This window comes from Nicotiana tomentosiformis, chromosome 8, assembly GCF_000390325.3.
Source record: "Nicotiana tomentosiformis chromosome 8, ASM39032v3, whole genome shotgun sequence".
NCBI lineage: Eukaryota > Viridiplantae > Streptophyta > Magnoliopsida > Solanales > Solanaceae > Nicotiana > Nicotiana tomentosiformis.
In genome coordinates this window covers 98,758,152-98,774,268 of record NC_090819.1, presented here as the reverse complement: position 1 = coordinate 98,774,268, position 16,117 = coordinate 98,758,152, and the positions used below count along the sequence as shown (strand labels likewise).

General features: G+C 34.6%; 1 protein-coding gene across 1 annotated transcript; it reads left to right on the top strand.

Annotated features, from left to right (window-relative positions):
* Positions 1–14,182: 14,182 nt before the first annotated feature.
* On the top strand, positions 14,183–14,554 carry LOC138897877 (uncharacterized mitochondrial protein AtMg00810-like). Its single transcript, XM_070183897.1, has one exon. The coding sequence runs from the start codon at positions 14,183–14,185 to the stop codon at positions 14,552–14,554; it is 372 nt and encodes a 123-aa protein (XP_070039998.1).
* The last annotated feature ends 1,563 nt before the right edge of the window (positions 14,555–16,117 follow it).

Here is a 16,117-nt window from a genome sequence, read left to right as displayed (position 1 = left end):
TATCCCATGTACATATATAGCTACGTTTTTTAGGTTAAAACCCTTTTCCAAAACCTGTTAGGTTTTCTTCTTCTACTAAGGAAATGTTTCCTTTATTTCCTATTATTCAGGCATAGTAGGGACCACAAAATTTAATTAACAAGACTTCCTATTATGAAATTAATGTTGAAATTTTGAAATTAATTTCTACCGTAATAAATTACGAATTATTCCACTAAAAATTCGTAATTGCACTCCTTAGTTCAATTTTGAAATTCTTCCATAAAACCTTATTTAACTCCCCATGTTAAGATTTAGATACTAACCAATCAAATTAAATTACTGGCAATTTAATTTATTGATTACTTCATTTAGACTTTCGCTTAACTTATTTTATGTGTCGGATACAAAATCCAACGGCCGGGTTTACACATGAAAACTTATAAGTTTTCATAAAAGAGTATCATTAATCTCAAAAACCGAGACATGGATTCCATTAACTAATTATTACTTCGCTAATGTATATCATTATTGTCTAATTTACCAGGTTTATTGACTTACGAAAGAATCTCGCATTTTAATAAATCAAAACAATAAATGACATACACAACTAATAATAACTATATCAAGATTAAGAGTATAAGTACATTGAATGGACTAGAGAAATTATTTTATTAAGTCAGTATAAAATACTTATCTCTACTTGATCCGTTCAATACATACAAAATGTACTGGCACAAGAAGTTGGAATTAGACCATTCTCATAATCAAGATAAATTACTTTTAATCTTGTGCTACAACCATTCCGATGGTTTGTCCAATTCCATCATTAGATTGTGAACACAAATTTTATGACTTATAAAAACTGATGTGTCACGACCCAAAAATTACACCACAGGCGTCGTGATGGCACCTAGTCTCTAAGACTAGGTAAGCCGATTTCTATCACATTTTGAAGCCATTTTTTTTTGAATTAAATAAGTAACCAAAACTAACAGCGGAATAAATATGAATATACAACCTCCCAAGACTGGTAGTACTGAGTCACGAACTCTAACTGAATACATGGAATGATCACGAGGACCGAATATATAATACTGTTTTATTAAAAATTAACAGTACAATGAAATGAAAAGACTCCAAGGGACTACGACGACCAAGCAGCTCTACCTTGAATCCTTACGATCCCTCTTTAACTCTGCTCAAGTCTGATATCTCCATTACCTAGTTCTACACAAAAATATGCAGAAGTGTAGTATGAGTACACCACGGTCGGTACCCAGTAAGTATCAAGACTAACCCCAATGGAGTAGAGACGAGGTACATTCAAGACACTCACTAGTCTAATAACCTGTGCAATATAGTATGCAAAAATAATAGAAAATAGATAGCAGTAATAGCAACATCAATCAACTAGTGATTTAAATAGCAAGGTAACATGAACACCATAAATATTGCTCAAACGAGTAATAAACACAGGTACAGCCAATTAATCAGGTCCTTCAGCATATACATCTTTTATCTAAGTTATTCAATAAAAATCTCTGGAATATAATTCTTTTCCATAAATATATTTTCGAATATAATTCAAGTATATATCTTTCGAATATAATTCTTTCAAGTAAATATCTTTAGAATGTAATTCTTTCAAGTAAATATCTTTCAAATATAATTGTTTCAAGTAAATACCTTTCGAATATAATTCTTTCAAGTAAATATCTTTCAAAAATACTTCTTTCAAGTAAATATCTTTATAATATAATTATTTCAAATAAATATCTTTCTAATATAATTCTTTCGAATAAATATCTTTCAAATATACTTCTCTCAAGTAAATATCTTTATAATATAATTCTTTCAAATAAATATCTTTCTAATATAATTCTTTCGAATAAAAGTCACCATGTGACGCCTCATTTAACTTTCCTGGCGTGAGGAATACATTTCACATATCACATCAAATGGCACGACAATACCTTCGTGCACTTAGCTCATTCTCACCCAATATATATTTGATTCAAATCAATTGGCACGGCAACACACTTCGTGCATTTATATCTTCCTCATTGTGCATACATATAATAGTACCAACTAGGTGAGAGAAATGCCAATAACAATAAAAGAAATAAAGTGGAGGCACACATGAAGCAACAACGACTACAAGTCACACAGAAAACATAGATGCACAATAACATCTCAAGATAAAGGCACGAATGTATACACAACAAAATGATATCACAATATAATATATATCTCTCGTCCTCGCCTGCACGGAAACACCCTTCGTGCCATGAATATATGATAACATAAAAATAATTGCATGACATCACCCTTCGTTCTTTTACTCTCATCCTCACCTGATAAAATAAATGAAATAGCACGGCATCACCCTTCGTGCTTTACACTCTCAATGGCACGACATCACCCTTCGTGCTTTACACTCTCAATGGCACGGCATCACCCTTCGTGCTTTACACTCTCAAATGGCACGGCATCACCCTTCGTGCTTTACACTCTCAAATGGCACGGCATCACCCTTCGTGCTTTACACTCTCAAATGGCACGGCATCACCCTTTGTGTTTTACACTCTTCCTTACCAAGCACATGTATATCATTAACAAGCAAGGTAGGAAGCATAAATAACATCAAGGAGAGAGTTTAAACCACAACACGATACAACAATTCATATCGTAATTTCTACTGACCATAACCAAATTCCAAATATGTAGCAGAATCAATAAATTTATCAACAAATAGCCCAAGGCTCCACACAACATATAATAAACCTCAAAACAATCAACAGAGGTGAAAATACTCAGTATAGGGAAACGCCTTCATTAATCCAAATTCTTGATAATTATATTAACTCCTCAATTTAAACTAATTAATAAATATTTGCAGATAAGGGTTCCATCATGGATTTAATTCCAAGAAAATATCACATCAATAAATACACGGACTTCACGTAAAATCCAAGTTACAATAGCACTAATTTTATTATATAAAATACAAATTTGACAAACAAGGAACGAGGCATGATAATTCAAGGATTTAATAATGCCAACAATTATCTAATTTAATACATAAGAATGCCTAAAACTTTAAACCAAGAAAATTTGCACATATAAACCCGAGTACGTACTCGTCACCTCGCGTACTCAGCTTTTCACATTTTACAAAATGGCACATAAGACTCGATGCATAAGGGGTAATTTCCCCACTCGAGATTAAGTAAGACACTTACCTTTTTAAAGTTATGCCGATATTCCAAAATCGCATTCTTTCTTGAATTGACCTCCAAACCGCCCAAATCTATCCAAATTAATTGTATAACTTCATTAAAATTCATCGAAAATAATTCTGGATAATAATACGTCGACTTAAAAATTTATTCCAAAAAGTCAACAAAAGTCAACGTGGGGCCCACCCCTTGGAACCCGACATAATTTTTATGAAATCCGAACACCCATTCTGATAGGAGTTCAACCATACCAATTTTATTAAGTTCTGATAACAACTCGACCTCCAAATCTTAAATTTTTGTTTTTGGAAGATTTTGCAAAAATCTTGATTTCTTCCATTAGAATCCGAAAAGAATGATGAATATAACCATATAATCATGAAGTATAATCATTTTAGGATATAGAACACTTACCCCAATCCATATGGTAAAAATTGCCTCAAACATCGCTTCAATCCGAGCTCCACAGCTCCAAATATGTTAAAAATGGCTGAAATCTCGAAATATAGCTACTGCCCAGGTATTTACTCTTCGCGAATGCGAAACACAAAAATTTTCAGCCCCAAAATTGCTCTTCGCTATCGCGGAAAACCAATCGCGATCGCGAAGAACAAACTCCCCAACTCTTCCAGACAGCCTCTAGTATAATGGTCATAACCTTTTGTACATAACTCCAAATGATAAATGGTTTAACTTTATGAAAACTAGATTCAAGGAATAAAACTTTCATTTGTTGCTCATCTCCCAATTCCTTATATATTTCGAGATATAAGATTCCAAAATCAGCCCTATGCAACAGAGATTTCCATACCCTTCGCGGACAGCCTGTAGTATATCTACTATAACTTTTTATATACAACTCAAATGACAAATAGTTTACCTTTTATAAAAACTAGACACAAAGGGCTACAATTTTTATTTTTGGATCATCTCCAAATTCCTTATACATTGTGAAATATAAGCTTCCAAATTTGGGTCAGTGCAGTAGAAATTTTCCTATTCGCGATTGCGAAAGGCCTTCCGCGATCGCGATTCACTGCCATTTTCCCCATTTTGTGCTTCGCGATCACGGCCAATTCCACGCAATTTCATAGCGCACTGCTGTAGCCAAAAACCAGCAGCTATAAATGGCCTAGAAATGGTCCGAAACTACCCCGAAACTCACCCGAGCCCCTCGGGACCCTGTCCAATCACACCATCCAGTCCCATAACATAACACGGACCTGCTCGAGGCCTCAAATCATATAGAACAACATCAAAATGATGAATCACACCTCAAATCAAAATCTATGAACTTTAAACTTTCAAATTCTATATTTTATGATGAAATACATCAAATCAATTCGGAATGACTTCAAATTTTGCACACAAATCATAATTGATATAACGAAGCTATTCAAATTTTCAGAATCGGATTCCGACCCCGATATCAAAAAGTCAATCCCCCGGTCAAACTTTTCAAAAATTCGACTTTCGTCATTTCAAGCTTAATTCCACTACGGACCTCCAAATAATTTTTCGGACACACTCCCAAGTCCAAAATCACACAATAGAGCTAATGGAACTGACATAACTCCATTCCGGAGTCGTCTTCGCACATTTCTGACTATGGTAAAAATCTTAAGACTTAAGCTTCCATTTTAGGGACCAAGTGTCCCAAATCACCCCAAATCATCCGGTAACTGAATTCAACCGCGCACGCAAGTCAATACACATAATACGAAGCTGCTCAAGACCTTAAGTCGTTGAACGGGGTGTTAATTCTTAAAACAACAAGTCGGGTCGTTACACAATGATTTAATCTTCTGTGAATAAGCTAAACTCTATAAACTAAATCATCTACTATATAAGGAACTGACACACAAACCAATACATGATCTATTTAAAATAAAACTTTATTGAATTGAATAAGTAAATAAATAATTATTCCATAAAGAATACTATAACAATAAGCATGGTTTATAGTATATCCTAACAATCCAAACTCTCGAAACTTTTAAGATGAAAGATTTAAGTTGTAATAAAACATATCGTAATAATTGAATTTTTTCTTAACTTTACCCCCCTCAATGTAACAACTCGATCGGTCGTTTTGAGCTCTATCGCATCGTTCGGTGGTTTGAGGCCTTGAGTAGATTCACTTCATGTATTATGACTTGTACACGTGGTGGGTGTTGAGTTTCGGGAAGTTCAGAGTTGATTGGGATGAAACATTCTAATTTCGGAAGTTTTAAGTTGGAAGAATTGACTAAGGTTTGACTTTAGAGTAAACGGCCCCGGAATCGAGATTTGAAAGTTCCAACAGGTTCGTATGATGAGTTCGGAGTTGGGTGTATGTCCGGTTGAGTATCGGGTCGCCCGGGAGCATTTCGGCGCTTATTGTGGAAAGTTGGCATTTTGAAAGTTTTAGGATTTCCTAAGTTTGGTTTGAGGTCGACGTTGGCGATATCGATATCCGTTTGGGGTTCTGAGCCTTGGAATATGTTCGTATCATAATTTTTGACTTACACGCAAAATTTAGCATCATTCCGGGATGTTTAAGTGTAATTCGGACGTGTTCGGCGAAGTTTGAATGTTTAAAGAAGGTTTCGATCGTCGATTCATAGTTTTGATATTGTTTGGTATGATTTAAGGCCTCGAGCAGGTCCATGTTATATTATGAAACTGGATGGTGTGATTGGATGGGGTCCCGGGGGCGGCCTCGGGTGTCTTTCGAGATGGTTTCGGATCAAGTTTGGATGATTTGATGTTGCTGGTTGCTAGTGTCTCGTTTTGTTCTTCGCGAACGCGAAGGGATTCACGCGTTCGCGAATAAGGATTTTTGGGGTTGCTGGGATTTTCCCATCGCGAATGCAATGAAGGAGACGCGAACGCGGAGCAGAGGCTGGGGTAGCCTATGCGAACGCGACTTAGAGTTCGCGAATGCAAAGAGGAAGGGGGCTGGGGACTGTCAGGTATTAAGCCTTCGCGAACGCGGCTCGTGGCCCGCGATCGCGAGGCAGTGGGATCTGAAGGCTTCGTGAACGCATCCAGTGGGTCGCGAATGCATATAGTAAATTTTTGGAGGCAATTGTTTTAGCCTTCGCGATCGCGAAGGTGCTCCCGCGATCGCGATGAAAGACGGGCCTGGGCAGAATTGTTTTAAGTGTCATTTCACTTATTCTCTCTTGGTTTGGGCGATTTTTGGAGAGCTTCAAGGGGAGATTTCTATCGTCTACTTCAAGGTAAGTAATTCCCCCATAATGTTAATCAAATACATGGATTATATGTGGATTTGAACATGAAAATTAGTAAAAATTGTGAGATTTTGAAAGAAACCTAGAAATTGGTATTTTTGGATTTTTACCACGAAATTGAACGTGAAATTAGGAATAAATTATATATTTGAGTTCGTGGTGTTATGGGTAAAGTTTATCTTCGAAACCTTTTGAAATTCGGGCATGTGGGCCAGAGGGTTGACTTTATTGACTTTTCGAGCGGAGTTGAAAATTGTTATAAATTGATTTATTATGAGTATTAGAGTGTATTATTTATTGGGTTGCACATAATTTGACTAGTTTTGGAGCTACGGCCATCGATTTGAGGTGTTAGAGTGGCATTGGAGCCGATTATGGAACTTCAGGGCGAGGTAGGTCTCTTGTCTATCCCTGTGAGTGGGAATTTACCCCATAGGTGTTATATTCTTATGTGCTACATGCTGTGAGAGATACACACGTATGAGGTGACGGATATTCGTGCGTATGCTAGAATTCCCGAATATGTCCGGATAGACTTAGATTCACGCCATGCTATAATTGTACTATTTGAGTTATCTTTGCTCGTTTATTTCCTTTATTTTGCATTACGACTTGAGAATAGACTTGCATAGGGTGATAGACTCGCTATTGAAGAGATGTGAGGAGCTACTTAATAATCCGCAGAATAATTTGTGCTTCCCTTATGAATTTCTCCTGCATTGTGCGTACTCATTGCAACATTTTCCTTAAATTTCATAACTCACACATATATTCGTGAGTGGGGTCAAGGATCCGATCGGGTCGTTCGCCTCGGCAGAATTTTGTACCACACTCTTATGGGAGCGGGTCATTCGCCTCGGCAGTATAATAGATGCATCTATGATTCGTGCCGCTCGACCCTCGGCAGTGTACATATTATTATGGGATCAGGCCGTTCGCCTCGGCAGTATTACATTCCTTATGGGATTGGGCCGTACAACCTCGGCATAATCGTGTGATATATCGCTAGCAGTCCGAATATTCATGAGAATTTTCTTCCACTAAATGCCTTGCATTTTATATGGTGTTTCTTATTCATTTGATATTGGCATTTGATATTTTTCGAGTTGTTGAGATAAAATACGAGATTGAGAAATTTATATCGTTAACAGAAATTTTGAAAGATTATGCTGGTTACCGTTTCATCCTACTATTACTGTTGTGCTTCATATCTATTTAGGATTTAGCACTGCTTTATTGGACCTCTAGTACGTGTCGGCGTCGACCCCTAGTCACTACTTCTCCAAGGTTAGGCTAGATACTTACTAGGTACGCGTTGATTTACGTACTCATGCTACACTTATTGTGCAGGTATATATATGTGTCTGGTGGTCTTTTGGGTGCAAGGGCGCGGCTGTTGCGGGGACATTATGGTGAGCTGCATCCCATGTTACGATCCGCAACATACATAGTCTCCATCAAAGTTATTTATATTCTCCTGTCTAACTTGTATTCCAAACAGATGTTATATTATTATTGTACTCCTTAGTAATGTTCATTGCACTTGTGACACCGGATTTTGGGGGTTCCTACTGGAGGTTCACTATTGTAGTTCACGTAATTATTATCATTTCACCTTGTAATTTATATTTTATACGGAAGTTGAAAAATAAAATCACGGGTTTTCTGCAAGTACCAGACCTTACTCTACTTATTTAATAGGATTCGTGATTTCAAAAATAAAAAAAATGAGTAACTAAGTTGATTAAGCACCGTTGGCTTGTCTGACAGCGGTGTTAAATATTATCACGACTTATAGTGGATTTTGGGTTGTGACAGGCAATCTCAATATTACTCGTTCTGACAAACCGATCAATTCATTTGAAAAATATTTGACTTTTTATGAAAACAAGAAGTCATTTAACTCATTTTCTAGAACTACCATTACTATTTCACTTCTTGGAGGGTTAATATACTCGAATAATCTATATATTTATATAATTGAGGGAACTAGACCGGTGATGTAGCACTATCTAACTTCAGAAAACATAATTCTCTTTTTTGTCAAATTTTCACCATTTTTCTCTATTTAAAATTTAAAGAAAGGAAAACTTGAAAAGATACAAACATTTTGAAAGGTTGTGTCCTAATCAGTAACTAACCTCTTCTCTAAATCCTTGTGTCCAACATAAATAAGTAACCAATTTCTGCTTCCAACCGTTACTTTTGCCAAAAATAAATAAATTTAAAAAACAGCATTGTGTATATAAACACTAAAAATACAACAGTCTTGAATAATATATTTTCTTGTCCATTTCAGTGGCCAATTCTTCTTCTTCTTCTCCTTCTTCTTCTTCTTCGCGAGAAATAAAATTCAAGGAACGATTCTGACAAACCACTCTGCCTATCGTAAAAGTGCGAAATATATTGTGCAAAATACAGAGAACAGGTATAAGAGTGTAACTGTGTAAGGCAGTAAACATAAGAGTGATTTGAAAAACAACAGGAAGATAAGGGTAATCTCAACCAGCGCTTCATTCATAACGAATGCGCTTCCATTAAAAAAGCAGTAGAAAGCAGACCTACACAAGGAACTACCCAAGTCAAAAATAAATGATTTCTTCTTCTTAAGATCCAAAGTTAAAGCCATAGCAATGGGAAGTTAAAGACAGCTTTAAGCCGTGCCAATGCCACTATATATGAGAAGAAAGATGAAGATATACATAGAGGTTAGCAAGAGGGTAAATTTCTACGCATTTGGTCTATATGAAATTGTATTTGGACATAACATAGTGCCTTCAAGAATTAATGGAGGTCAACAAGAGATATATATAATTTATTTTTTTTATAATATCTTAAAACAGATTTATATAGTCGATTATAAAATATTTAGAAAACATATGAAAAAAGTATTTAGATTATTTTAAAGAATCGTATAACTGATTTTATTCATATTTACACTGTTTACATGAAATTGATGATATGAAGATTGTTGGAGGCGGATGCACGTAGGCCCAAGTGATGTCACGTCACATCGTTTCGTCGGAAAATTTAACTAATTGCGTTTGCGGTAGATGATATGCAAAAACAAAATCAGCTATAATATAAGTAAAGAGACACAACTTATCAAATATATTTCTCAGTCCAGTCGCCCAACGCGGGGTGCTCCTGCAGAAGGTCGGGTGGTCGATTCTACATACCTGCATGATTTTCACTTATTTGAGTTTATTTTTGCTAATAAAAAAGAGATGCTTCAGATAGCATGGATTCGAACTGCCGACCTCTGCTACAAAATACAATGAACAAGCTTGTAGAAAAGATACTTCTATGATGGTTAAATAATACGAATTAAAGTATCTATCTATAAACACAGTAAAACTCCTTTAAGATTCGTAATTTTTTAATGTGTTGGTTTGCTGTTACTATCACCGTCTACCGATTAATTGTGACACCGGGCAGAGCTAATCATACAAAATATTTATATTTGTTGTTTAATCAATCAAATTATAACTTCTTTTTTGTATACACATACATGATCGAAAACTTTATCATAATTTTAACTATATTTACCAAAATAAAAATTATATATTAAATTGACCAATTTTTTCCGGACAACGTGAAGCGCGGATAACACCACTAGTTCTATATAGAAGAGACGTTTTAACAGTGATAAATGATTGTTTAGGCAAATATATATTTAATTGTTATAAATATATTATATTATGAATGTTCATTTAGTATTCTGTTATAAATAAACTTCCTAAAGAAGCTTATTCATATGAAACTCCGCCGTAAATATGTTTATCTATTTAGTACTCTATTGGAATAAGTCTCCTCAAAAAGTTTATTCTTTTGGTACCCCGTTATAGATAAACATTACCCCCGGTAGAAGATTATCCACATCTGGTACAATGCACTTATCCTTTCGGTACCCCGATATGGATAAACATTATCCCCGTTAGAAGATTATCCATATATGGTATAATGAGCTTATCCTTTCGGTACCCCGTTATGGATAAACATTACCCCGGTAGAAGATTATCCATATCTGGTATAATGAGCTTATCCTTTCAGTACCCCATTATGGATAAACATTACCACCGGTAGAAGATTATCCATATCTGGTATAATGAGCTTATCCTTTCGGTACCCCATTATGGATAAACATTACCCCGGTAGAAGATTATCTATATCTGGTATAATGAGTTTATCCTTTTGGTACCCCGTTATGGATAAATATTATCCCCGGTAGAAGATTATCTATATCTGGTACAGTAGCAGCTTACACAACAGCTTGCTTTCTTCTATAAATAGATGAAATTTCAGTTCATTATGTACATAAGTTTGAAGTTTGAATAATATATCAGTTTCTCTCTATACCTGTCTTTACTTTACATTCTTTATTTTATAACACGTTATCAAAACGAGACTCTGCCATCTCGAGCAAATACTTTAAAGGTATTAGAGGTATGAACTTTCTTTTTCTAAATAATGTCAAATCTTTCTAAACTTGAATTTGTAGTCCTGGATATATCAGGCAAAAGCTACATGTCTTGGGTGCTTGATGCTGAAATTCATCTTGATACGATGGGTCTCACAAACACCATCAAGGACAAAAATCAAGCATCAAACCAAGACCGTGCCAAAGCAATGATATTCCTACGCCATCACCTTGATGAAGGCTTGACAATGGAATATCTCATTATTAAAAATCCAGTCATACTGTGAAATAATTTGAAAGATAGATATGACCACCTGAAGATGGTCGCTCTTCCACATGCACGTTATGATTGGACTCATCTAAGGCTACAGGATTTTAAATCTATCAGTGAATATAATTCTGCTATGTTCAAAATTATTTTTCCAATTGAAACTATGTGGTGATAAATAAGATTTTAAATCTATCAGTGAATATAATTCTGATATGTTCAGAATTATTTTTCAATTGAAACTATGTGGTGATAATATTACTGATCATGATATGTTGGAAAAAACTTTCACCACTTTTTATGCCTCAAATATGCTCCTGCAGCAGCAATATCGAGAGATGGGATTCAAAAAGTATTCTAAACTTATGTCACATCTTCTTGTAGCCGAGCAACATAATGGGCTATTAATAAAAAAATCATGAAAGCCGATCTACGGGTTCTTGTCCATTCCCTGAAGTGAATGAGACGAACTTCCACCAAGCTAAGCGTGGAAGAGGACGTGGCCTCAGTCGTGGTCATGGTCATGGTCGGGGAAGAAGCACTAATCATGATAATAATAATGCACCAAAGAATCCTCCTCACCCCCAGCAGTGGAAAATAAAAGAACAAAAGCATGAAGCGGTGCAAGCAGCAAAGGTAGAAAATGCATGTTATAGATGTGAAGGAAAACGGCACTGGTCACGTACCTGTCGTACGCCAAAGCACCTGGTTGAGCTATATCAAGCCTCCCTGAAGAAGATAGAGAAAAATGCTGAAGCAAATTTTATTTCTGAAGATAATTTAGACTTCATGCATTTGGATGTAGCTTATTACTTTGCACTCCCGGAAAGAGAAACAAGTCATGTGATCGGTGATGAATATGTAAAAATGTAAATATTTTAATTTTTATTATTTATAGTAGATAGTATGGTTATGTAATTGTTGTATATAAATAAAAGTTATGCTTTGATAATGATATTTACTACCATATTTATTTTGTTTATAAAGAAATTTTTTCTCATGATACCAGAAGTGTGTGAGAAATATTTGATAGTACAAAATATATCAAGAACTCCTGAAGAGCTAGCTGTTTGTCTAGAAGACATATGACACCAGTAGTGTCCGATAAATATTTGATTGTGGATAATAAACGAAGGCTCTCGAAAAGCTTATGTACAAATATGTCATTTATATTATATGATTATGATCAAAACATATGTTGTAGTAAACCTAAAATTTACTAATACAAATGGTTATTATATTGAGACTACAAATGATTGGAAGATTGAAAATTTTCATGTTTCCACAATCATAAGGGGGTAAAATAATATGTATGTGAGAAGTGACCTGCCTTATTCTTCAATTTGTACTATATCATGTATCACAGTAAATCAGAAGTTTACTCATGCAAAAGCAATCACAATAAATCAAAAGTTTTACTGAGGCAAAAGTAGCTACAGTAAATCAAAAATTTGCTGATACAAAAATAGTCACAGTAAATCAGAAGTTTACTAATGCAAAAATTTATGCTATAATAAATCAGAAGCTTACTAAGAGATAGCGCATGCCATGATAAACTTGAAGTTTTCATTTGCCATTTTTAAATGAGCTATTTGAGAATTCAGATAAGCATATGCTGAATAACTAGAAGATTCTTCAAGAATTCTCTTGTGTTGCTTGTTCTCATAATAAATTAATTATACCAACTAAAGTTGGGACTAAGACCCCTGAATTCTGAAATATATAAAAGGTGAATATGGGCTCATTCACCTATTATGTGAACCACTTATAGATGCATATATGAGATGGTTACATGCGTGTTTATTGTCAACCTGCAGTTTGGCATTTGAAATTGCTTTTCTCAATTAAGAACATAATTTTAAGATTATGAAATCAAGATAGTTCATTTTGATGATGCTGGTTTATATCTAAACTAGTTTAGCATTGAATACCTCCTGGCTAAACTATTGTTTATGAGAACAAAGCCTCATGTGTTGGTCTAAGATTTTTTAAATTGCATACAGTGGAACTTGTATGCATCAGACCAACAAAATATAATAAGTCTTCCCCTCACAATTGGTTTAGGATCAGAAATCAAATATTTTTACTATCTAATAACTTTTGATGTGGGGTATATGATTAAATTCTCTACCACAATGCACAAAGATAAGTTTCCCAAAGAAGATTGGGGATATGTGTTAGTTTTTCTAACATTTGGTGGATGGAATAAACAGCTGAAAAATATGATATATGAATTGAATTATCATTAATATGATCCTCACTTAGAATATAATTCAAGTCAAATGCCAGAAGTATTTGCCGATCCAAAATTAAATATCATATTTCAACTGTAAATACTCCTATTAAAATTAAAGTCCCTGAAGGATAAAGTTTACTGCACGCATGAAGCATAGTAAACCGATCGGTTACAAAGGTAACAATCCATAAAAAATGATGGGAGCAAATGATCAAAATGATCATAATGATGAGGAAATGAGCTCTAGAAGAGCCCACAGCATAACATTTCATGAAACTCCAGAAGAAGTTCAGGTACCTGAAAATAAAGAAAGTGATGAGATCTCAACAAGTTATGTCGCTTAGGAACCGATATAAAATGATCGTCGGCGATATATCTAATACAATATAGTTCACAGTATTGTAAAAGATTGTGAGGATCGGACCTGTAGTCCAGACACCTGAAGATGTCATTCCATCTAAATGCAAGTCATAACCTATATGACTTATTTGATTAAGTCTATATGAAGATCCCTGAAGGATTTAAAATGCCTGAAGCAAATCCAAAATCTCGGGAAATGTATTCAATCAGATTACAAAGATCTTAGTATGGTTTAAAGCAATCTGGGTGCATGTGGTATAATCGCCTTAGTGAATATTTGTTGAAAGAGGATTACATAAATGATGTTATTTGTCCATATATTTTATAAAGAAAATGACATCATAATTTGTTATACTTGTTGTTTATGTTGATGACATAAATCTTGTTGGAACTCTAGAAGAGATCCAAAAGACAATTGAATATCTTAAGAAAGAATTTGAGATGAAAGATCTTGGAAAGACAAAACTTTGTCTTGGTCTGCAAATTAAACATTTAGCAGACGGGATCTTTATCCATCAATTTGCCTATACAAAAAGGAACTTAAAACGCTTTTACATGGACAAAGCGCACCTATTGAGTACACCAATGGTTGTTCGATCACCTGAAATGAATAAAGATTTATTTCGGCCTCCAGAAGAGGATGAGGAACTCCTTGGTCCTGAAATACCTTATCTTAGTGCAATTGGTGCACTTATGTATCTTGCTAATGCTACAAGGCCTGACATAACATTTTCTGTTAATTTACTAGCAAGATATAGTTATTTTCCTACAAGAAATATTGGAACGGGATTAAGCATATATTGCGATATTTAAAGGAAACACTTGATATGGGTTTATTTTATTCTAACAAAAGTAGTATAGATCTTGTTGGTTATGCAGATGCGGGTTATTTATCTGATCCACATAAAGCTCGATCTCAAATCGGGTACATGTTTACACGTCGAGGTATTGTCATATCATGGCAGTCCACAAAGCAATCTATTGTTGCTACTTCTTCAAATCATGCTGAGATAATAGCTATTCATGAAGCAAGTAGGGAATGCGTATGGTCGGGATCAATGATTCATTTTATTCAAGGAAAATATGATTTGGAATATGATAAAAGATCCATAATTTTATACGAAGATAATGCTGCATGCATAGCCTAATTAAATGGGGAATTTATACAAGGAGATAAATGGTGATATTGATGTGCAACAAATCCGTTCAAGTGACAATCCGGCAGATTTATTCACTAAACGTTTGCCAACTTCAACTTTTGAGAAGATGGTATACAAGATTGGAATGCGGATACTCAAATATTTGAAACAGAATTTTTATCAGGGGGAGTAAAATACACGCTATACTCTTTTTCCCTTACTAAGGTTTTTTCCACAGGGTTTTCCTTATAAGGTTTTTTTTTAGACAACGAGTTATGCGTATTACTAAACATGTGTACTCTTTTTCCTTCACTAGGATTTTTTTCCACGGATTTTTTTCTAGTAAGATTTTAATGAGGCACATTATCTTTTAATGAACATCCAAGGGGGAGTGTTATAAATATATTATATTATGGATATCCATTTAGTACTTTATTGTAAATAAGCTTCCTGAAGAAGCTTATCTATATGAAACTCCGCCGTAAATATATTTATCTATTTAGTACTCTATTGGAAATAAGTCTCCTGAAAAAACTTATACTTTCGGTACCCCGTTATGGATAAACATTACCCCTGGTAGAAGATTATCCATATCTGTTATAATGAGCTTATCCTTTCGGTACCCCGTTATGGATAAATATTACCCCCGGTAGAAGATTATTCATATATAATATAATGAGCTTATCCTTTTGGTACCCCGTTATGGATAAACATTACCCCCGGTAGAAGATTATCCATATCTGGTTAATGAGCTTATTCTTTCGGTACCCCGTTATGGATAAACATTAACCCCGGTAGAAGATTATCCATATCTGGTATAATGAGCTTATGCTTTAGGTACCCCGTTATGGATAAATATTATCTCCGGTAGAAGATTATCTATATCTGGTACAGTAGCAGCTTACACAACAACTTATTTTCTTCTATAAATAGAGAAAATTTCAGATCATTATGTACATAAGTTTGAAGTTTGAATATTATATCAATTTCTCTCTATACCTGTCTTTACTTTACCGTCTTTATTTTATAACATTAATAAGGTTATTAGTATCTTTCTTAAAAGGTGCATAAAAATCTTTAAACTAGACAACATCTATAGACCGGAGATAATAATGAATTCGGACAAAAATTATCTTATTTACTAGTTGATTAAAGAGTTAAACGAAATTTTACGCTCACCATAATAACTTTATGAATGCACACTCAAACTCTATAGTCTACCTAACTATATATTAGA

Bases quoted from the DNA above. Each gene is read 5' to 3' on its own strand.
- LOC138897877 (XM_070183897.1), top strand. From the start codon at position 14,183: ATGAAAGATCTTGGAAAGACAAAACTTTGTCTTGGTCTGCAAATTAAA.